Source organism: Staurois parvus, unplaced genomic scaffold (genome assembly GCF_062004578.1).
Source record: "Staurois parvus isolate SC_StPar_1 unplaced genomic scaffold, SC_StPar_1.0 ptg000923l, whole genome shotgun sequence".
Taxonomy (NCBI): Eukaryota; Metazoa; Chordata; class Amphibia; order Anura; family Ranidae; genus Staurois; species Staurois parvus.
The window spans coordinates 469,483-494,998 of record NW_028318719.1 but is presented as its reverse complement, the minus strand read 5'-3'; the positions used below and the strand labels follow the sequence as shown (position 1 = coordinate 494,998).

The 25,516-nt window shown below is 48.3% G+C and overlaps 1 protein-coding gene across 1 annotated transcript in view; it reads left to right on the top strand.

Moving 5' to 3' along the window:
• Window positions 1–352: 352 nt before the first annotated feature.
• Window positions 353–25,516, top strand: part of LOC149442009 (ALK tyrosine kinase receptor-like) — a 407,251-nt gene continuing 382,087 nt past the window's right edge. The window contains exon 1 of the mRNA XM_089656637.1: window positions 353–1,343. Coding sequence (XP_089512763.1) covers window positions 524–1,343 — 820 coding nt within the window. The 5' untranslated portion in view covers window positions 353–523. The remainder of the gene's footprint in view (window positions 1,344–25,516) is intronic.

The window sequence follows — 25,516 nt, the reverse complement described above, 5'->3', positions numbered from 1 at the left end:
CCTCTGTTCCTCTCTCCATCCTCTGTTCCTCTCTCCATCCTCTGATCCTCTCTCCATCCTCTGCTCCTCTCTCCATCCTCTGCTCCTCTCTCCATCCTCTGCTTCTCTCTCCATCCTCTGCTCCTCTCTCCATCCTCTGCTCCTCTCTCCATCCTCTGCTCCTCTCTCCATCCTCTGCTCCTCTGCATATAACTCCGGATCAGCTCAGACTGACATCACCTATATGTCGGAGAGAAATCCACCTGCAGAGCTCCGCTCATCCACTGGGAGGCGCTCACAGCACACTGCCCAGCACAGGGGAAGACCCAGGAATCCTGAATCTTCCTTTCAGCAGTTTCAGAAGAGCTGTGAGGAAGCAAAGTGTCTGCTATTCCGGAGGAGGCAGGAGAGCATTGCATGGTGTCTGAGGGACCCTGGAGGGATCTGATTAGCCCCTGATGGTTGGAGGAGTCCCATCTATCTCACATCTCATCTAAAGAGGCTCCATCTGGGACTAGGAAGACCAGAATCAGGTTGGTGAAGGATGGCCAGGCTGGGACTCCAGGGGGGTCTCTTCTGGGTCCTCTGCTTGGGTTTACTGGACATCTGCAGGTCTATGGAGAGGCTCCAATCTGCTCAAATCTCCTACAACCGACCGTTCCAAGGTCTCCGAGAGCCCAGCTTCACCAGGCTGAAGAGAAAGAACCTGGCTGTGGACTTTGTCCTCCCTGCAGCCTTCAGGAACTCATTGAGGGATCTTCTGGGTCTTTTCCCTGCAGGGACTTCCAGCAGCACCAACTTCCAGGCGAGCTCCAGCCTGGTCATGGACTGCGGACCTCTGGTGGAGTCCCTGATCTCTGAGCGATCTTCTGCTGGTCCTCATTCCTATGGACATCTGAAGAAGGAGCCGCTTTGGTCCCAGCCAGCTCCGCTCTCCAAGGTGCTGAAGGCTGGGACTCTGAAGACTCTTCGCAGGTCTAAGCAGCTGCTGGTGGAGGTCGGGGACTACCTGGTCAGGGAAGGCTGTGGGGTGGACTGGGAGAGCAGAACCTTGGAGGATGGCAAGAAACTGAGGAGCACCTTGGAGGATGGCAAGAACCTGAGGAGCACCTTGGAGGATGGCAAGGACCTGAGGAGCAATGAGGGGGTTCAAGGTGTGGAGGATCTACCAAGTTCTGTCCTGAAGAGGAGGCTGGAGTTCAACCTAACCGAGCTGTTCAGCTGGTGGCTGGAGACCAAGGAGGGGAGGCTGAGGATCAGACTGATGCCACAGAGGTCTTCCGCTTATCCTGGAAGAGAGGAGTCCTTGTCAGCTGCCCTGGGAGCCTCCCAGCCCAGACTCATGTTCCAGATCCTGAGGAAGGGTGAGTGCCATAACTTACCTCCATATAATGCCGTGACTTACCTCCAGATAATGCTTTGACTTACTTCCATACATTGTCCCCCTCCATACAATGTACCCCTTCATATGGTGCCCCCTCCATACAAGGTACCCCTTCATATGGTGCCCCCTCCATACAAGGTACCCCTTCATATGGTGCCCCCCTCCATACAATGTACCCCCTCCATACAATGTAACCCTCCATACAATGCCCCTCTCTGTACAATGTCCCCCCTCCATACAATGTTTCTCCCTCCATACATTGCACCCCTTCATGCAATTCACTAATACAATGCATTCCCCCCATTCAATGTCTGCCCTCCATACAATGCTCACCCTTCAAACAATGTCCCCCCCCTCTGTACAAACCCCCATACAATGTCCCCCCCTCTGTACAAACCCCCATACAATGTCCCCCCATACAGTGCCCTCCCTCTATGCAATGTCCTCCCTCCATACAATGTCCTCCCTCCATATAATATCCCACCTCCATACAATGTCCCCCCTCCATACAATATCCCACCACCATACAATGCCCCCCCTCCATACAGTGTCCCCCTACATTATCCCACCATACAATGTCCCCCCTCCATACAATGTCCCCACTTTATAGAATGCCCCCCTCTATACAATGCCCCTCCTCCATACAATGTCCCCCCGCAATATCCCACCACCATACAATGCCCCCCCTCCATACAGTGTCCCCCTACAATATCCCACCATACAATGTCCCCCCTCCATACAATGTCCTCCGTCCATACACAGTCCCCCCTCTATATAATACCCAACTCAGTATAATGCCCTCCCCTATACAATGCCCCCCAATTCCCCCCTTCATACAATACCCTCCTCCATACAATGCCCCCCTCCATACAATACCCCCCTCTATACAATGCCCTCCCTCCATACAATACCCTCCTCCATACAATGCCCCCCCTCCATACAATACCTCCTCTATACAATTCCCCCCTCCATATAATGCCCTCCCTCCATACAATACCCTCCTCCATACAATGCCCCCCCTCCATACAATACCCCCCCTCTATACAATTCCCCCCTCCATATAATGCCCTCCCTCCATACAATACCCCCCTCTATACAATCCCCCCCTCCATACAATGTCCCCCCTCCATACAATACCCCCCTCTATACAATGCCCTCCCTCCATACAATACCCTCCTCCATACAATGCCCCCCTCCATACAATACCCCCTCTATACAATGCCCTCCCTCCATACAATACCCCCCTCTATAAAATTCCCCCCTCCATACAATACCCCCCTCTATACAATGTCCCCCCTCCATAAAATACCCCCCTCTATACAATGCCCTCCCTCCATACAATACCCCCCTCTATACAATTCCCCCCTCCATACAATATCCCCCCTCCATACAATACCCCCCTCTATACAATATTCCACCTCCACACAATGTCCCCCCTCCATACAATTCCCCCCCATACATTTCCCCCCTCCATACAACGTCCCCCCTCCATACAACGTCCCCCCTCCATACAATTTCCCCCTCCATACAATGTCCCCCCCTCCATACAATGTCCCCCTTCGATTCAATGCCCTCCCTCCATACAATGTCCCCCCTCCATACAACGTCCCCCCTCCATACAATTCCCCCTCCATACAATTTCCCCCCTCCATACAATGTCCCCCCTCCATACAATCCCCCCTCCATACAATTCCCCCCTCCATACAATGTCCCCCCTCCATACAATCCCCCCTCCATACAATGTCCCCCCTCCATACAATGTCCCCCCTCCATATAATCCCCCCTCCATACAATTCCCCCCTCCATATAATCCCCCCTCCATACAATGTCCCCTCTCCATATAATCCCCCCCTCCATACAATGTCCCCCCTCCATACAATATCCCCCCTCCATACAATGTCCCCCCTCCATACAATGTCCCCCCTCCATATAATCCCCCCCCGCCATACAATGTCCCCCATCCTAACAATACGGGGGGGGGGGGGCACACTATAAATTCTGTGCACTGAGTGTAAGAGTCATAAATTCTGAGTTGAACGCAGAGAGACATCTCATTGTACAGCAGCCAGGACTGCGGGGTGGATGTCTCTTCTGTCGGTGGGATGGATGACATGTACACTGAACTGTCTGGGTTGCTATGTACACTGAACTGTCTGGGTTGCTATGTACACTGAACTGTCTGGGTTGCTATGTACACTGAACTGTCTGGGTTGCTATGTAGACTGAACTGTCTGGGTTGCTATGTACACTGAACTGTCTGGGTTGCTATGTAGACTGAACTGTCTGGGTTGCTATGTAGACTGAACTGTCTGGGTTGCTATGTAGACTGAACTGTCTGGGTTGCCATGTACACTGAACTGCCTGGGTTGCTATGTAGACTGAACTGTCTGGGTTGCTATGTAGACTGAACTGCCTGGGTTGCTATGTAGACTGAACTGTCTGGGTTGCTATGTACACTGAACTGTCTGGGTTGCTATGTAGACTGACCTGCCTGGGTTGCTATGGGCGATGGTGTTACAGAATAGATGTCCTGTCTGCTCCAATCACACGACACCCCAATATCTGATCAATACTCCATCCCAGACCAGTCGGTGCACATCAGGCAGACAATGAAGATATGGAACTTTCCTCCTAAAACTGCTCGTTTCCTGGCTCCCGGGGGCTGCAGTACTTTTTGCATCAATGAGTTCTGAGGGGTCACCATACACAGTGCAATCTGATCATACAATCTCTGTACAATCAGCTCCTCAGCTAAAAAGTTACCAAAAACTATGTAATAGGAGGACCCTTTTAATCTGTGCAATCAATGTACATCCAATCAGACAGACTCTTCTACTACATACTTGTTGGTAGATCTAAAGGAGATTGTACAATCAGGTTGTAGTGTGTGTGTGTGCTTGTTTGGAATCCATAAGCAGCCAGGTAACTAGCATTTTATAAATGGGAAATCTTCATATTTATTCTCAGGAGAGATGTACATCTGAATTGGCAGAGAGTTCCTGGGATCTGTCCAGTCCTCGGTTAGGGTGAAAGATACGATTGGAGTAATAATATAAATTCTGGAGTAATGATAATACATATCGGGAGAAGAAAAATATTTGAGTGATGACGGTAATGGAAGAGATTGTACAATCAGATTGCATAGTGTGTGTTCAGCCTGGAGGAGATTGTACAATCAGATTGCATAGTGTATGTTCAGCCTGGAGGAGATTGTACAATCAGATTGCATAGTGTATGTTCAGCCTGGAGGAGATTGTACAATCAGATTTTATAGTGTGTGTTCAGCCTAGAGGAGAGTGTACAATCAGATTGCATATGTATAATCAGCCTAGAGGAGATTGTACAATCAGATTGCATCGTGTATGTTCAACCTGGAGGAGATTGTACAATCAGATTGCATAGTGTATGCCCAGCCTAGAGGAGATTGTACAATCAGATTGCATAGTGTATGCCCAGCCTAGAGGAGATTGTACAATCAGATTGCATAGTGTATGTTCAGCCTAGAGGAGATTGTACAATCAGATTGCATAGTGTATGTTCAGCTTAGAGGAGATTGTACAATCAGATTGCATAGTGTATGTTCAGCTTAGAGGAGATTGTACAATCAGATTGCATAGTGTATGTTCAGTGTAAGATGTGATATATCATCAGACTATTGCTTTGAATCGTACAATTCGTGTGTCGTGTGCAGTAGGCGGCTGGTTGGAGTCATAGTGGGATTGTCGGTGCTATAGACGGGGAGATCTGAGGACGGGTTTTTCATCGTTTTTATCTCTTCAGATTTCATGCTTTGTATTTCGGTTTGTGTTGCTCGATGGAGACATTCGGGTTCCACGCCGATAAACCTTTTCAGACAATAAATTTCTTGGATATTCTGAGATCTGTATGAAGGAAATCGGTATGGAGGCTGCCACTGGTGAACTCTGAAAATACTCCTCGTCTGGCTGTTCCTGACCTCAGTACTGATTGAGTGGTTGATGCAGCACAGTTAGAACTCGGGTCTGTCTTCCTGTTCTGGGTCGGGGACTCCGGATCTTCCTGTTCTGGGTTGGGGACTCCGGATCTTCCTGTTCTGGGTCGGGGACTCCGGATCTTCCTGTTCTTGGTCAGAGACTCTGGATCTTCCTGTTCTGGGCCGGGGACTCTGGATCTTCCTGTTCTGGGTCGGGGACTCTGGATCTTCCTTTTATGGGTCGGGGTCTCCGGATCTTCCTGTTTTGGGTCGGGGACTCTGGATCTTCCTGTTCTGGGTCAGGGACTCTGGATCTTCCTGTCCTGGGTCAGGGACTCTGGATCATCCTGTCCTGGGTTGGGGACTCCGGATCTTCCTGTTCTGGGTCAGGGACTCCGGATCTTCCTGTTCTGGGTCAGGGACTCTGGATCTTCCTGTTCTGGGTCGGGAACTCCGGATCTTCCTGTTCTGGGTCGGGAACTCCGGATCTTCCTGTTCTGGGTCGGGAACTCCGGATCTTCCTGTTCTGGGTCGGGGACTCCGGATCTTCCTGTTCTGGGTCGGGGACTCCGGATCTTCCTTTTATGGGTCGGGGACTCCGGATCTTCCTGTTCTGGGTCTGGGACTCCAGATCTTCCTGTTCTGGGTCAGGGACTCCGGATCTTCCTTTTATGGGTCGGGGACTCCGGATCTTCCTGTTCTGGGCCAGGGACTCTGGATCTTCCTGTTTTGGGTCAGGGACTCCGGATCTTCCTGTTCTGGGTCAGGGACTCCGGATCTTCCTGTTCTGGGTCGGGGACTCCGGATCTTCCTGTTCTGGGTCGGGGAATACGGATCTTCCTGTTCTGGGTCGGGGACTCCGGATCTTCCTGTTCTGGGTCGGGGAATACGGATCTTCCTGTTCTGGGTCGGGGACTCCGGATCTTCCTGTTCTGGGTCAGGGACTACGGATCTTCCTTTTCTGGGTCAGGGACTCCGGATCTTCCTGTTCTGGGTCGGGGACTCCGGGTCTTCCTGTTCTGGGTCGGGGACTCCGGATCTTCCTGTTCTGGGTCGGGGAATACGGATCTTCCTGTTCTGGGTCGGGGACTCCGGATCTTCCTGTTCTGGGTCAGGGACTACGGATCTTCCTTTTCTGGGTCAGGGACTCCGGGTCTTCCTGTTCTGGGTCGGGGACTCCGGGTCTTCCTGTTCTGGGTCGGGGACTCTGGATCTGATGTATTGAAGCTTCAGGATCACCATAATGAGAGAGAATCCAGCATTTCATAAATGAGCTCAGCACAGGCGGCTTCCAGGTGTAAAATGTGGAAAGTGAACTTGCTTTTAAAGGTGTGGGTTCGTCATCCTCATCCATTCCTTCACTACAAGCATGCAGCCAGTGAAGTCCAGTGATTCCTCTCTAGCCTGAAGCTTCAGCTGCAGTAACTCTGATTCCATTGATCTGATTGGTTCACCTTCATTATTGTGGGGTTGCTTTGTTCTGATTTGTTGTATTTAGTTTGGGATGTAGAAGTCTGGAAGGCTGGATGGTGGGAAGGCTGGAAGGTGGGAAGGCTAGATGGTGGGAAGGCTGGAAGGCTGGATGGAGGGTAGGTTGGAAGGCTGGATGGTGGGAAGGCTGGAAGGCTGGATGGTGGTAAGGTTGGAAGGCTGGAAGGCGGGATGGTGGGAAGGGTGGAAGGCTGGATGGTGGGAAGGTTGGATGGTGGGAAGGTTGGAAGGCTGGATGGTAGGAAGGCTGGAAGGCGGGAAGGCTGGATGGTGGGAAGGCTGGAAGGTGGGAAGGCTGGAAGGCTGGATGGTGGGAAGGCTGGAAGGTGGGGAGGCTGGATGGTGGGAAGGCTGGAAGGTGGGAAGGCTGGAAGGCTGGATGGTGGGAAGGCTGGAAGGCTGGATGGTAGGAAGGCTGGAAGGTGGGGAGGCTGGATGGTGGGAAGGCTGGAAGGCTGGATGGTGGGAAGGCTGGAAGGTGGGGAGGCTGGAAGGTGGGAAGGCTGAAAGGCTGGATGGTGGGAAGGCTGGAAGGCTGGATGGTAGGAAGGCTGGAAGGTGGGGAGGCTGGATGGTGGGAAGGCTGGATGGTAGGAAGGCTGGAAGGTGGGGAGGCTGGATGGTGGGAAGGCTGGATGGTGGGAAGGCTGGAAGGTGGGGAGGCTGGAAGGCTGGATGGTGGGAAGGCTGGAAGGCTGTCAGTGATGAGTCTGGACCTCGCCCGCCGCCTGACATTCACAGTCTATGAGGAAGACATGCTTTGCATTTAGAGGTTGATAAGTGTGCATGTAATATGGATGAGTCCCTCCAGGGGGCGCTCTCAACAAGAGGATTTTATATGCTTGAGAGGCTATCAGCTTTATCCGGGTCATTGCTGTGTTTACATGACACATGGAGTATACAGGGTGACATTATACGGGGGTACATGGAGTATACAGGGTGACATTATACGGGGGTACATGGAGTATACAGGGTGACATTATACGGGGGTACATGGAGTATACAGGGTGACATTATACGGGGGTACATGGAGTATACAGGGTGACATTATATGGGGACACATGGAGTATACAGGAGGACATTATACGGGGGTACATGGAGTATACAGGGTGACATTATACGGGGGTACATGGAGTATACAGGGTGACATTATACGGGGGTACATGGAGTATACAGGGTGACATTATATGGGGACACATGGAGTATACAGGAGGACATTATACGGGGGTACATGGAGTATACAGGGTGACATTATACGGGGGTACATGGAGTATACAGGGTGACATTATACGGGGGTACATGGAGTATACAGGGTGACATTATACGGGGGTACATGGGGTATACAGGGTGACATTATACGGGGGTACATGGAGTATACAGGAGGATATTATACGGGGGTACATGGGGTATACAGGAGGACATTATATGGGGACACATGGAGTATACAGGGTGACATTATACGGGGGTACATGGAGTATACAGGAGGACATTATATGGGGACACATGGAGTATACAGGAGGATATTATACGGGGTACATGGAGTATACAGGGTGACATTATACGGGGGTACATGGGGTATACAGGAGGATATTATACGGGGTACATGGAGTATACAGGAGGACATTATATGGGGGTACATGGGGTATACAGGAGGATATTATACGGGGTACATGGAGTATACAGGGTGACATTATACGGGGGTACATGGGGTATACAGGAGGATATTATATGGGGACACATGGAGTATACAGGGTGACATTATACGGGGGTACATGGAGTATACAGGAGGATATTATATGGGGAAACATGGAGTATACAGGGTGACATTATACGGGGGTACATGGAGTATACAGGGTGACATTATATGGGGACACATGGAGTATACAGGGTGACATTATACGGGGGTACATGGGGTATACAGGGTGACATTATATGGGGACACATGGAGTATACAGGGTGACATTATACGGGGGTACATGGGGTATACAGGAGGACATTATATGGGGGTACATGGAGTATACAGGAGGATATTATACGGGGGTACATGGGGTATACAGGAGGACATTATATGGGGGTACATGGAGTATACAGGGTGACATTATACGGGGGTACATGGAGTATACAGGGTGACATTATATGGGGACACATGGAGTATACAGGGTGACATTATAGGGGGGTACATGGGGTATACAGGAGGATATTATACGGGGTACATGGGGTATACAGGAGGATATTATACGGGGGCACATGGGGTATACAGGAGGACATTATATGGGGGTACATGGAGTATACAGGAGGACATTATATGGGGGTACATGGAGTATACAGGAGGACATTATACGGGGTACATGGGGTATACAGGAGGATATTATACGGGGGTACATGGAGTATACAGGAGGATATTATACGGGGGCACATGGGGTATACAGGAGGATATTATACGGGGGTACATGGGGTATACAGGAGGATATTATACGGGGGTACATGGGGTATACAGGAGGACATTATACGGGGGTACATGGAGTATACAGGAGGATATTATACGGGGGTACATGGGGTATACAGGAGGATATTATACGGGGGTACATGGGGTATACAGGAGGACATTATACGGGGGTACATGGAGTATACAGGAGGATATTATACGGGGGTACATGGGGTATACAGGAGGATATTATACGGGGGTACATGGGGTATACAGGAGGATATTATACGGGGGTACATGGAGTATACAGGAGGATATTATACGGGGGTACATGGGGTATACAGGAGGACATTATATGGGGGTACATGGAGTATACAGGAGGATATTATACGGGGTGCATGGAGTATACAGGAGGATATTATACGGGGGTACATGGGGTATACAGGAGGACATTATACGGGGGTACATGGGGTATACAGGAGGACATTATATGGCGGTACATGGAGTATACAGGAGGATATTATACGGGGGTACATGGGGTATACAGGAGGACATTATACGGGGGTACATGGAGTATACAGGAGGATATTATATGGGGGTACATGGAGTATACAGGAGGACATTATACGGGGGTACATGGAGTATACAGGAGGACATTATATGGGGGTACATTGGGTATACAGGAGGATATTATATGGGGGTACATGGGGTATACAGGAGGATATTATATGGGGGTACATGGAGTATACAGGAGGACATTATACGGGGGTACATGGAGTATACAGGAGGATATTATATGGGGGTACATGGGGTATACAGGAGGACATTATATGGGGGTACATGGAGTATACAGGAGGACATTATATGGGGGTACATGGGGTATACAGGAGGACATTATATGGGGGTACATGGAGTATACAGGAGGACATTATATGGGGGTACATGGGGTATACAGGAGGACATTATATGGGGGTACATGGGGTATACAGGAGGATATTATATGGGGGTACATGGAGTATACAGGAGGACATTATATGGGGGTACATGGAGTATACAGGAGGATATTATACGGGGTACATGGAGTATACAGGAGGACATTATACGGGGGTACATGGAGTATACAGGAGGATATTATACGGGGGTACATGGGGTATACAGGAGGACATTATACGGGGGTACATGGGGTATACAGGAGGATATTATACGGGGGTACATGGGGTATACAGGAGGATATTATACGGGGGTACATGGGGTATACAGGAGGATATTATATGGGGGTACATGGGGTATACAGGAGGATATTATACGGGGGTACATGGGGTATACAGGAGGATATTATATGGGGGTACATGGGGTATACAGGAGGACATTATATGGGGGTACATGGGTATACAGGAGGATATTATACGGGGGTACATGGGGTATACAGGAGGATATTATACGGGGGTACATGGAGTATACAGGAGGATATTATACGGGGGTACATGGAGTATACAGGAGGATATTATACGGGGGTACATGGGGTATACAGGAGGACATTATATGGGGGTACATGGAGTATACAGGAGGATATTATATGGGGGTACATGGGGTATACAGGAGGATATTATACGGGGGTACATGGGGTATACAGGAGGACATTATATTGGGGTACATGGAGTATACAGGAGGATATTATACGGGGTACATGGAGTATACAGGAGGACATTATATGGGGGTACATGGAGTATACAGGAGGATATTATACGGGGTACATGGAGTATACAGGAGGACATTATACGGGGGTACATGGAGTATACAGGAGGATATTATACGGGGTACATGGGGTATACAGGAGGACATTATATGGGGGTACATGGGGTATACAGGAGGATATTATACGGGGGTACATGGGGTATACAGGAGGACATTATACGGGGGTACATGGAGTATACAGGAGGATATTATACGGGGGTACATGGAGTATACAGGAGGATATTATACGGGGTACATGGGGTATACAGGAGGATATTATACGGGGTACATGGGGTATACAGGAGGACATTATATGGGGGTACATGGAGTATACAGGAGGATATTATACGGGGGTACATGGAGTATACAGGAGGATATTATACGGGGGTACATGGAGTATACAGGAGGATATTATACGGGGGTACATGGGGTATACAGGAGGACATTATACGGGGGTACATGGAGTATACAGGTGTATGTGGGGGTCACATGATGCGATACATTGAAACAAACGATGATTATGTTCAGTGATGTCACTTCCTGAGATTCCGGAGAGATGAACTCATCATTTAGTAACAGAACGTTCCTCCAACTAACAATATATCCCGGCAGACATTGTGACCACGCCCAGAATATACTGCGCTGAGCGTACGCCCCGCCTCCTCTCCTCACTTGGATCGTTGAAGCTTTAACTTCAGAACCGGAAGATTTAACACCCCCTCCCCCCACCTTCATGACTGAGCCATTTTGTGCTATCCAGCACGGCGCTACTTTGACTGGTAATTGCGCGGTCATGCGACGCTGTACCCAAGTTAATTTGTATTTTCACACAAATAGAGATTTCTTTTGGTGGTATTTGATCACCACCGGGGTACTTATTTATTTATTATTATATAGACAAAAAAAGAACAAAAATTATGAAAAAAACAAACAATGTTTTCTTTTTGTTTATAAAACATATCCAATACAAAAAAAAAAAAAATCAAATTTCTTCCTACATTTTGGCCAAACTGTATTCTGCCGCGTGTCTTTGGTAGAAAAAAATCCCAATTAGTGTCTATTGATTGGTTTGTGTGAAAGTTATCGCGCCTACAGACTATGGGATATATACTGGAATTCACGCAGCTATGACTCTGCACTGGCAATGCCGGTGATCAGCAACTTATAGTGTGTCTGTGATAGTGCGGAGGGAAATCTGGTGCTAACAGACACTAACAGGGATTTTGGCCGACTCCTCCACACCGATCTCCTCTAGATCTGTCAGGTTTCGGGGCTGTCGCTGAGCAACACGGAGTTTCAGCTCCCTCCAAAGATGTTCTATTGGATTTAGGTGTGCAGACTGGCTAGGCCACTCCAGAACCTTGATATGCTTCTTACGGGGCCACTCCTTGGTTCTCCTGGCTGTGTGCTTCGGGTCGTTGTCATGTTGGAAGACCCAGCCACCACCCATCTTCAATGCTCTGACTGAGGGAAGGAGGTTGTTGCTGAAAATCTCACAATAAATGGCCCCATTCATCCTCTCCTTAATACAGTGCAGTCGTCCTGTCCACTTCGCAGAAAAGCACCCCCAAAGCATGATGTTACCACCCCCATGCTTCACAGTAGGGATGGTGTTCTTGGGATGCAACTCATCCTTCTTTTTCCTCCAAACACGACGAGTGAAGTTTAGAGCAAAAACTTCTCCTTTGGTCTCATCTGACCACATGACTTTCCCCCGTCTCCTTTGGATCATCCAGATGGTCATTGGCAACCTTCAGACGGGCCTGGACATGTGATGACTGGAGCAGGGGAACCTTCAGACGGGCCTGGACATGTGATGACTTGAGCAGGGGAACCTTCAGACGGGCCTGGACATGGGATGACTGGAGCAGGGGAACCTTCAGACGGGCTGGACATGTGATGACTGGAGCAGGGGAACCTTCAGACGGGCCTGGACATGTGATGACTGGAGCAGGGGAACCTTCAGACGGGCCTGGACATGTGATGACTTGAGCAGGGGAACCTTCAGACGGGCCTGGACATGTGATGACATGAGCAGGGGAACCTTCAGACGGGCCTGGACATGTGATGACTGGAGCAGGGGAACCTTCAGACGGGCCTGGACATGTGATGACTGGAGCAGGGGAACCTTCAGACGGGCCTGGACATGTGATGACATGAGCAGGGGAACCTTCAGACGGGCCCGGACATGTGATGACTGGAGCAGGGGAACCTTCAGACGGGCCTGGACATGTGATGACTGGAGCAGGGGAACCTTCAGACGGGCCTGGACATGTGATGACTGGAGCAGGGGAACCTTCCGTGCAATGCATGATGGGAAACCATGACGGCGTAGTGTTCTACCGACAGTGACCTGTGAAACTGTGGTCCCAGCTCTCTCCATGTCATTGACCAGCTCCTCCCTTGTAGTTCTGGGCTGATTCCTCACCTTTCTTCTCATCGGTGATACCCCACGAGGGGACATCTTGCATGGAGCCCCAGTCCGAGGGAGACTGACAGTTGTCTTCAGCCTCTTCCATTCTCTAACAATTGCTCCAACAGTTGATCTATTTTCACCAAGCTGCTTGGCAATTGCCCCGTAGCCCTTCCCAGCCTTGTGGAGGTCCACAATTTTGTCTCTGGTGTCTTTTGACAGCTCTTTGGTCTTGCCCATGGTAGTAGTTGGCGTCTGACTGACTGTGGGGTGGACAGGAGTCTGTAAAGAGCTCAGACAGGTGCTACTAAGTGAGATGAATGAGTGGAGTAGAGGTGGACTTTTAAAGGCGCAGTAACAGGACTTTGAGAGGCAGAATTCTTGCTGCTTCTCAGGGGTTCAAATACTTCTGTTCAGCCGTTCAAGACAAATAAATTCTTTACAAATCATACAATGTGATCTCCTGAATTCTGCCCTCAGAGTGGGAATCCCCTGCAATGTGAATGTCAGACCCTCCATGATGGAGAAGTGGGAGAACTTGCAAAATCGCAGGGGGTTCAAATACTTCTGTTCCTCACTGTATATATATATACTGCATGTTGAAATGTGTTTTTTTTATATATATTAGAAAATACATGAATAATATTTTAAAAAATATATTCTTTTAAAATATATTCTTCAGATTTTTTCATAACATATAAAAAAGTAATTTTAACATATATTTTTACATAAAATGTAGATTTATGTGTATGTGTGTATATATATATATATATATATTTTGAAATATCATTTTAAATATATTAAATACGGCCAAAATTGTAGTATTTCAAATATATGTCAATATATTTGGGAATAGTATTTCTAAAATACATCTTGAATATATTTTTCTTCCATGTGGGAAGGTTTCTTACTTCCCTGGCGGCAGTCTTTGCGCATGCATGGAAAGCCCTGGTTTGGTTGAGGAGACCAGCGCATGCACAGATGTGCCGCAGGTCTCTCTCGGGACCCAAGCCTTGTGGCACGTCTGTGCATGCGCAGGGGGCGGGAGAACATCTTGCCTACACGCGAAATGCAGAAATACAAATAAATGACATTGCAAAAAAAAATAAAAAATTGAAGGGGGAGGAGGCAGAGCAACACCAGATGATATTTAGGGTCAAGGTCTCCTTTATGGAGGCGGGTGGGTGCAGGCGTGGCCAGTCCCTAACAATCAATGCGTTCACCAGCCCCATCCACTCACAAGGTGAGGATACCTGGCCATGTAAGCAAAGTGACAGGGGTGGTGATGACATCATCAACCATATCTGGCCACGTCTGTATTTGGTCAGTGATGTCACCACATCACAACGAATGACGGCCCCAGAGATCTGTCATTGACTTGACAGGGTGACCTGGGCTCAGAGGAAGTGGGTTGAATGATGCTGGACTAAGGACATCTAATGGTGGAATGGCAGCTCCAGAGAGCTGTCATTGGTGGCGGGAGTATGGCGCAAGGAGACGGGTCGGCGTATTGATGGGTTTTTTTTTCTTTTTTGATCTGTGATTATTCACCATGACTGGTGCTGGATTTACAACGCTGGATTTTGTGTTTTTCAGGTTTTTTTGTTCTTTCTTTGACTTGTGTGTGTTTATTTACACCAGACGTTTTCATTAACATGGAGGGTTGGATATTTGGGGGTCCCTTGATCTTAAAGAGAGATTCTGATAAACCCCCCTGCACCCCCACAATCTTCCGGCCAGGGTTGGACCTTGCTGAGGGCATGTGGCCTGGTATAGATTGGTGGTGGTGGGGTGATGCATCCTGCCTGCTCGGATTAAAGATCTGGTATGTATTTGGGAGGGAAACCCCATGCCTTTTTTTTTTATTGGCGGAACCCCATGCCATATTTTTTATTGGGGGAACCCCATGACATTTTTTTTATTGGGGGAACCCCTCACCATTTTTTTTAATTGGGGGAACCCCATGCCATTTTTTTTTATTGGGGGAACCCCTCACCATTTTTTTTAATTGGGGGAACCCCATGCCATTATTTTTATTGGGGGAACTCCTCACCATTTTTTTTTTATTGGGGGAACCCCTCGCCATTTTTTTTTTAATTGGGGGAAACCCTCGCCTTTTTTTTTTTTGCTTTATAATTCATACCTGATCTGAAGAGTCTGGCAGAGGCGTCCCTAGGGTTGGTGTCACCCGGTGCGGTAACACATGGTGACACCCCCTCCGATGATCCACGCAGAATGAATCGGATCTGCGGATTGAGCATAATGGTTCAGAGTCCGATCCTTTGTGCTCCCCAATCCGCAGATCCGATCCATCCTTAGGGGATTGTCAGCTTGCTTTACAACTTACCTTTTCGTGGGTCTGGTGTCACCCTGTATGGTAAGTGTCACCCAGGACACCCAGGGGTGGACTGACCATTCAAAAACTAGGGCACTGCCCAAGGGTCCGGGGTCGGTAAGGGGACCCATAAGATGCCCCTGGTACCTTTCATAGGCTTTTTTGAGTGTGGTTTGAGTGTGGGCGAACACACAGGGGCCCCATGATCCCCTATTGCCCAGGGGCCCCATGAGTTGTCAGTCCACCCCTGGGGACGACACTGGAGTCTGGTATGGGTTTTGAGGGAGACTCCATTCATGTTTTCATTAATATCTATTAGCCGAACAAATGGAGAAAATTGATTCAAATTTTATTTTGAGAACAGCCACACTGGAGGGGCCCAGCCAATAATGGCAGCCGATGCGACAATCTATGCGAGTGCGATGTGCGAGGAGAACTCTTCGTGAGACAACAATGTCCATATCTCAGCTAGAACGGGAGAGGATTGGCGAGTTTCGCCGCGTTCTGATGTGCAGCGATAAAGATGGCCATCGTTTTGGAGGATAACCTCCTGCGGGGGGGGAGCTTCGGGGGGGGGGGCACAGGAGACAGTTCTGACGGAACAGCAGTCCTGCCACGCCGCGGTTCAGAAAACGTGAGATAAGGAGACAGAATTTCACTCCTCGCCATCCTCACGTCAGGTGCAGCCGGAGGTTAAGCGCGGAGTGACAGAGGGCGCGTCACGCCGACAGATTGGAGGGGATAGCAGGACGGCTGACTGGGAACAACTGCAGTGGAATTGAAAATAATTGGATCTGTCTCAGGCGCTGCTTATTGGATTCCATCGGAAAAATGGTGTCTACAACGCCAAGCGCTCCTGAGTGACGCGTATTCAGAGAAGAGTGACTGGAGGAGGGAGGGAATCACGCAATGTGATGAGGGAATGTTTAACAGGAAAATAATTGCAGCAAATAAACTCCTAAAAAAAACAGAAAACATTTATTTTTTTTATTGTTTGTTTCCTTTATACTGTGTTTTTAATTTTTTTAAATATATATTTTGTGTTTATAATTTACCCTTTTAAACTAGGGTATTTTTTTAAATTTTTATTTTTTATGTATTTTGTGGTTTTAATTTGCCCTTTTATACTTTGTACTATATATAGAATGGGGACCGTCCCCTGCAAACCGGGACAGGTGGCAACCTTTCTTCAAACCTCACCGTTTTACTTTTCCTTCTTGCAAAGAATACATATTTGAGAGCTGACCTCGAGTTGCAAAGGCTGAATCCCCTCTCTCCTTTTCCGCCCCCCCTTTCTAATCCCCCTATCCCCCCTTCTCACCCCTCCCCCAATTAATAGTTTATTAAAATACATAATTTATTTTATTCAAATATTTAATTTGAGAAAGCATGTCAGGGACCGCCGTGGCGCCTTCCCCGGCGCACGCGCACTAGCGGCGGTTCGCGCCGGGATGCAAGCACCAGGTCCCGGCGGGCCGCGGCTGACAGGAATCCACGCATGCGCAGTAGGAGCGGGTGCACCCTGGGCAGCCAATGACAGCCAGGGGCGCGTCCTGGGTGGCCAATGACAGTGCGGGGCGCAATATTTAAGGATGCCCTGCACTGTCACAGGTTGCCGCAAGGTCTGATCTGTATCCTGAGTTCCTGTGCCCTGTGATTTTGACCCGGATTGTTTGACCTCTCTGCCTGCTCCAGCTCTGAGCCAGATTGTTTGACTACGCTGCCTTCTCCTGATTTTAACCCGGATTGCCCCTGACTACGCTGCCTTCTCCTCTCCTGACCCCCGGCTTGTTTGACCATTCTGCGGACTGACTACATTATTGACCCTGCGTGTGACCTGACAACTCTCTGCCTGCCGACTCTCTACCTCGCCGTTCCCCACGGTAACAACCGCCTGTTTATCCTGCCTGGTCCTGCCGGCCTCCTCACATCTGGCTCTCTTCTGGTGTACACACATCCCCGGAGGTTCCCTCTGCCACTGGTGGGATTGCTCGGAGGTCGTAACCTGGTCCTGGTTCTGCTCCAAGTCCATCCCCACCATCAGGGGCCCTGGGGAAGACGCAGACTGGGACTTAGACTCCACGCTTCGGGTAGTCCTGTCAAGTGGGCTGCCAGAGGCACCACCTGGCGGATTCGTAACAAAGCACCTTCAACGTAATCAAATTTGCGTGTTCTCTCCGATTACAATCCAACTAAAATCCTAAACCCCAAGTGAACACTCTCATGTACACTCTCATGTTGAGTGAACAGCGTCTACCGAGTCCAGTAGCTCACCATTCATTCTTTCTGCCCATTTATTGTATCCAATAAAATGATAGAATGTTTCCCGATTGAATTCCTTAAAGTCCGATAATATAATCCCATCCTTAGGCAGGGGTTTAGCGTCGCCTCCTGACCCGTATTTATCAATAGTGAGATCTCATGTGTGATGTCAGCGGTAGTGGAAATCGCCTGAGAGGAGTTTTCTGAGACCATTCATTTAATTAGAATCATTGATGAGCGAAGACATTTACAATGTTTCTGCAACCGCGAGAATCTCCCAGGACTTTGATTTCTGTCAAATAAATGTCACCCAGAAATTTCACCTTTCCCAGGAGAAGAGAATTGCGGGATTCGTGGGGGGGGGGGGGGGAGACAATCTCCTGTCCTGTCTGCTGGATGAACGATCCTTTTAAAAGTGGCTTTAAATTCTCTCATACACCCAGTGAAGTGACCGGCCTCAGGTGAGACGCAGAGATGAAACAAATCTTTCTATGTAAGTTGTACCTGTTTATATGTAGTCTTCTGTTCTCTACAGCTGTTCAAAGTACAGAATTTATAAAGCTTGTCTGATATAACGAACACTGATTATTCCGACATGGACACTGCTTGATCCATGCGATCTTTGGTGATATGCCTGGCGCGCCTCCTGGGTGAGCGCCACCTCTTCTTCCCCATGTTTAAATAAAGCGATTGGCATTGCATTTCGGGGCAGATGCTCCATTCCTCAGCCGTGGTCCTACAGGGGTCAGGGGTTACTACCCTTAAGAACAAATTTTATAGGTTGGCATTGGGGATGAGCAAATGTGGGAGCTTTGGCTTTGCCAAATACTTGGATTCAATGAGGAAGGCTTTGGAGTCATCGAGGAAGATTTTGCATTCAATGTGGAAGGTCTTGAAGTCAATTAGGAAGGCTTTGGACTCAGTGAGGAAGGCTTTGGAGTCAGCGTGGAAGGCTTTGGATTAAATGAGGAAGGCTTTGGATTTAATGAAGGCTTTGGAGTCAATGAAGAAGGCTTTGGGGTCAACGAGGAAGGCTTTGGAGTCAACGAGGGAGGCTTTGGAGTCAATGAGGAAGGCTTTGGAGTCAATGAAGAAGGCTTTGGGGTCAACGAGGAAGGCTTTGGCGTCAATGAGGGAGGCTTTGGGGTCAACGAGGAGGGCTTTGGAGTCAATGTGGAAGGCTTTGGGGTCGAGGAAGGCTTTGGAGTCAATGAGGAAGGCTTTGGAGTCAATGAGGAAGGCTTTGGGGTCAACGAGGAAGGGTTTGGAGTCAATGTGGAAGGCTTTGGGGTCGAGGAAGGCTTTGGAGTCAATGAGGAAGACTTTGGAGTCAATGAAGAAGGCTTTGGGGTCAACGAGGAAGGCTTTGGAGTCAATGAGGGAGGCTTTGGGGTCAACGAGGAAGGCTTTGGAGTCAATGTGGAAGGCTTTGGGGTCGAGGAAGGCTTTGGAGTCAATGAGGAAGGCTTTGGAGTCAATGAGGAAGGCTTTGGGGTCAACGAGGAAGGGTTTGGAGTCAATGTGGAAGGCTTCGGGGTCGAGGAAGGCTTTGGAGTCAATGAGGAAGGCTTTGGAGTCAATGAGGAAGGCTTTGGAGTCAATGAGGAAGGCTTTGGGGTCAACGAGGAAGGGTTTGGAGTCAATGTGGAAGGCTTCGGGGTCGAGGAAGGCTTTGGAGTCAATGAGGAAGGCTTTGGAGTCAATGAGGAAGGCTTTGGAGTCAATGAGGAAGGCTTTGGAGTCAATGAGGAAGGCTTTGGGGTCAACGAGGAAGGGTTTGGAGTCAATGTGGAAGGCTTCGGGGTCGAGGAAGGCTTTGGAGTCAATGAGGAAGGCTTTGGAGTCAATGAGGAAGGCTTTGGAGTCAATGAGGAAGGCTTTGGGGTCAACGAGGAAGGGTTTGGAGTCAATGAGGAAGGCTTTGGAGTCAGTGTGGAAGCTTCCGTGTTCCGCTCCCTGCGAGCGTCCGGACATACGGGGGCCGGAACCGGTGGCAAATTTGAAAATTTTAAAAACTGTCATTTTCTAATAAACGAATATTACATAGTAAAACATTCCTGTATCAAACCATTTCACATACATTTTGTCCCGAGTGCTTTGTCCGGCGCCCTGCCTGCATTTTTACTGTTCTTTCTGCCTGGAAACTGAGAAACATCCATGGCGTCCAAAAAGCGTCCCTTTAGGTCAGACGCGGTTTTAGACCGGCTAGAGAACAGCGATAGTAAATCAGAATCACTTGCAGAATTGAGTGATAATGATTGGTGGGGGAAATTCCTCATCAGACACTGAAAACGATTCTGCGACTGAGCTCAGCGATGTGCGAACTTGGCGCTCTATTTCACATTTCAGTGTTTTTGATTTGATTATATTATTGAATTACATTTATTATTATTATATTATTATTTTTTATGATTATTTATTAAATTATAATTTATGATTTCGTGTTTCAAATTTTATCATCCCCGGGATGTTTACTAGACTCTTGTTCGGACAGATTTCAGTGAGTTATTCCTAAGAATTACAGGCCTACAATAAAAAAATTACATATTTCCATGCAAAAAAATGTACCGCTTTGAGCACAGAAATACTGACATAATCAGACCGCTAGGGAGGTTAATCAGGGGTTCCCTGAGACTGGAAAGTTATTTCAAGGGTTCCTGTGTGTTGAAAAGGTTGAGTAGGGCAGGCGCAGACAACAAATGATTATGCTGGCCGGGTTCAGGATATCCAGAAATTTGCACTCCCAGCTTCAGAAACTGTGAAAAATGTGTCTTTTAGGATTTTCTTCCACCATTAATCAGAATAAGGGCAAGCCTGAAACTGTTTGGTATGTTTGGTATACCCCGGGCAGCAATTCCCTCATTGGACCTCCTCTGTAGATCTAAAGCGGTCACCTGTAAAGGCTTTTAAAGCTTCGCCTACGGATAGCAACATTTTCGTCATTTGTCGCCGTTGCACGGGCGTGCGTAATTTTAAAGTGTGACATGTTTGGTATCTATTCACTCATCTTTTACATTTTATCAAAAATTGGGTTATGTATTTGTGGGGTTTTTTTTTTGCATCAAAATTCAAAAAAGTGTATTTTTTCCCCAAAAAACATTGCGTTTGAAAAATCGCTGCACAAATACCGTGTGACATAAAAAATTGCAACACCCACCGATTTATTCTCTGCTTGAAAAAAATATAGAATGTTTGTGGGTTCTGAGTCATTTTCTAGCAAACATACTGATTGTTACATAAATAAATGTGCCAGGAAAGGCCGGGTATTGAAAGTTCGACTTGTTGTCAGCAGGTTCAGCCCACGGAAGGGAAAAGCAGCATGAGAGCCAATCAGTTGGTCATGATGATAGGAGGAAAAAACAGAGTGACAGAGAGGTGAACACATTGGTCTGCTGCTTCTCCTTTCACTGTCCAGTCACAGGACAGGGTGGAGGGGACAAGACCTGTAAGTTAAAGTAAAACAGCAACAGAGAAAGATCAGCAGCCGTGCTGTGTGGCAGAGCTGTGCACATCTGAGACTGGATGGACATAAATACAAAATTCTTTGTGGTGTCCATACAATCCAAACTTTTGCTGCAGGTTGTCCTTTACACATCTTCCCCGTCTCTGCCCCTCTCATACTCCTGAACGGAAATGAAATGTAAAGTTCTTTGTCGGGGCAGCCACACATTTTTTGAGTGACGGCTGGATCCGTAATTCCGCACAGCAGCCATTACCGCGAGGCCATTAACAAATGACTTGGAAGCATCCGAAGATTTTTTGTTCAAACCAGCGCGGGTCGTCTATAAAAGGCGCTGCCATCCGTCTTCCCGCAAGAGATGATCCATTAGTGCTGATAAATGTCAGACGTCTCTCCGTCTCGGCCTGGAATTAGAAGTCAATGAGTAATTATTGCAGGAGAGAGAGAGAAAAAAAACAGAATCTCATCTACAAAATATACAAAAATGAAGCAGCTGGAAGCTGCTCCTCCTCCCCTCCCTCCCGTAGCTTCCAGCTGCTTCATTGAAAGCCATACAGGATATCGCTGCTTGTCATCAGCCCCACCTCTAGTCCTGGCACTGCTCGCCCCCCACTTTATTTCCACTCGCCCAATGCGAGCGGGCGAGTGGAAATTTCGAGGGCTGTTTCAGGGATGGTTGGCAAAATTTTGGGATGTCACCAGAACAGGAATACAGGGGAAATCTTCCAATGGGTACACTGGTTTTGGTGACTCCCTTTGGAGGGATTCCCTCTAACCTCCTGTTTTGGATATGGGACAGGAAGTGAAGGGAAATCTCTGAAATGAGACACATTTCAGGGGTTGTAACCCTCTCATACTTTATCCAAAATAATTTAAAAAATTTTTAGTTCTACTTTCAGCTCCATCCAGTTGGGGTTTCCATCTGTTTGAATGCTAAACTCCAGGCTGATAATAAAGTTATTTAATAACAGTTTAATTTGGATATCATTTAAAGAAGAATTCCGGGCACGTTTTTTATTTTCGCATGCAGGGGGGCTGTTCAATTTCATGAAAACAAATTCCCGTACCGGGTTTAGGAGGTGAACAAAGGAGTTCTAGCCAGTTCATTATCATGAACACAGACTGACACCCGCCAATAGTTTTCTGCCGGAGTTTTACTGCCATCAGAGGAAGGGGCCAGAGCCCGTATTTTACTCCCCGGGATAGAGATGTCAGTGAAAAGACTTAACTGACAGCCCAACACATAAATAATATGTAGCGCCCTCCTAGGTAGATAGGGGGAGCTAGAATCTAATGTTCAGCTAGGGGCTGGATAGCAACCCAGGGTAGTCAGGGTACCCAATAGTCAGAGGGGTCACATTTCGGTCAGGGCTGGAAAGCTCTGCAGAATCAGCTCTCTGAGACTTCCCCCTGCTCTAGGACTTTGGAGAGAGTTCTAGGAGCAGTTGGGTGTATTTAAGGAGTGGCTGATTTGCATATTCAAGACACTCTGACCAATCCCAAAAGGAGGCTTGGCAATGAATCGGAATAGCCCTTAAATATGAGAGAGCCTGCCCAGAAAGCAGAGCATTCAGGTGGAAGATGGAGAAGTAAGATGGAGTGCAGGAACCTGGAAGGGGGCCCAGATGGAAGAGTGGCTCATCCTCAGGTGGAGGAGCTGGACAGGAGGAAAACTTTCACCCTCACGAGCCCCCTGAAAGAGGACCACCTATGTAGCAGAGGAGGAGCAGCCCAGCTAGAATGCCTTGTAGCAGTCACCAAATCAGGAGCACAGGAGAGGGACAAGTGAGTAAACCTGCACCCCCTGGGCCAGATAGGGGAAGGAGCACTCTGGTGGGAAACCGGATCAGCAACCTGCTGGGACTGTCTCTCATTTAAAGTAGCAGGACCGGATCTCCTGTCCAGGGATTTCCTTCAAGCAGCCAGATTGAGGAATATTTTGGTTCTGGCGAGATACACTAGGAGATGCTGGCTAGCTCTACAAGAATAGAAATTTCTGCGTAGACCTGTAAATAGTCCAGCAAGTCTGTGGTCAATTCTCAGTTCCATTGGGCATCCCGTATACCCCTTACCCCATCCATGTTTATTCCCCTAATAAAACAACCAACAAAACAATGCTCAAGGTCTGTTTATTGACTCCTGGAGGCACGTCTGTGAAGATGTGTGTTGCCTGGCTGCACAGGGCTATAGGGGGACCCTAATATTCAGCAATTCCTAAAGAGGTAGTCAATACAAGTGAAGGGATGGGCACTGCTCAACCGACCCCAGGAGTCCAATGTTGAGGAATGGCCTCAGCTGCTGTACTGGCCAAGCCCTCTGATGTGTTTCACCTCAACCACCGGGGGCTTGGTCAATTCTCAGTTCCATTGGACATCCCGTATACCCCTTACCCCATCCAAGTCTATTCCCCTAATAAAACAACCAACAAAACAAGGCTCAAGGTCTGTTTATTGACTCTTGAAGGCACGTCTGTGAAGATGTGTGTTGCCTGGCTGCACAGGGCTAAATGGGGACCCTAATCTTCACCAATTCCTAAGCAGGTAGTCAATACAAGTGAAGGGATGGGCACTGCTCAACCGACCCCAGGAGTCCAATGTTGAGGAATGGCCTCAGCTGCTGTACTGGTCAAGCCCTCTGATGTGTTTCACCCCACCCACTGGGGGCTTGGTCAATTCTCAGTTCCATTGGGCATCCCGTATACCCCTTACCCCATCCAAGTCTATTCCCCTAATAAAACAACCAACAAAACAACGCTCAAGGTCTGTTTATTGACTCTTGGAGGCATGTCTGTGAAGATGTGTGTTGCCTGGCTGCACAGGGCTATGGGGGGACCCTAATCTTCAGCAGTTCCTAAGGAGGTTGTCAATAGAAGGGATGGGCGCTGCTCAACCAACCCAAGGAGTCCAATGTTGAGGAATGGCCTCAGCTGCTGTACTGGCCAAGCCCCCTGATGTGTTTCACCCCACCCTCCGGGGGCTTGGCCACAGAGGTGACCTCTGTGACCAAGCCCTGGTGGGCAGGGCGAAACACGTCAAAGGGCATGGCCAATACGATATGACAGGACAGGAGAGGATTTGAGCTGGGAGGGGGTTGGTGGGGGAAGAGATATGTACAGGGTTGGGAATTTCAGCGGGGGTGGGGGGGGGGGGGGATTTGTACTGGAAGAGGGGACATTTCCGTTTGGGGAGGATTTTGCTTTGCAAAGGGAACATAAGCTTTGGGGTAAGAAGGTGCAGATTAGTGCTCAAATTTTTTGGGGGGAGAGGGAGGGGATTATAGATGCCGAATAATACATACATGGGTAGGGGGCGCTGTTTAGCATCTTTGCCCTGGGTGCTGGATGGCCCTGTCCCACCACTGCCCCCCAATCATCTGAGTGAATGTAGCTTATACCCTCCTTTAGGCTTTAGAACAGGGAAAAGGTTGGAGCCAAAACCTGGAAAGGCTCACATGATGTTTTTTTTTTGCACTTATCAGGTGGATAGAAGACAATAATTTCAGCGATATAATGAAGAGACCAAAGGGAAGCAAATAGGAGAAATTCATTATTCGGGGGCCACATACATTTTACATTGAAATAAAATTGACCCCCAAACCCAATATAGATTTCTCTTTAACGGTTTAATTGGTTTATATAAACTAAATCAGCTGCTGTTGTTCCCTCTCCCCGCTGAATTCAATTATCGTCAAGGTAATTACACTAACTAGCTCCAACATTCAGCACCTCATAGTAAATGAGACCATTAATACATACCCTTCATTGTCCTTTAATGGCTGACGAAGACGGGGGAGGGACCTAAGATGGGAGAACGTTGCTGCCATTCCCCGGCTCTCGCCCCCCCCCCCCCCCCCCCCCCGTCCTCGGAGGAAACTGATTAACTCAGAATTACAATGTCAATAATGTCACATCTGCTGATTAGGTCTAAAGATTTATCCCCAATTAACGACCCACTCTTGATCTATTGGAGAACTCTTCCAAGGTTCCCATCGGTAAATAATGCTGATGGTATTTCATTGAGAACATGTGTGTAACTTTAGATAAGAAGAACTCCAATCTAACCGAAAAGCCGAGTATTGAAAT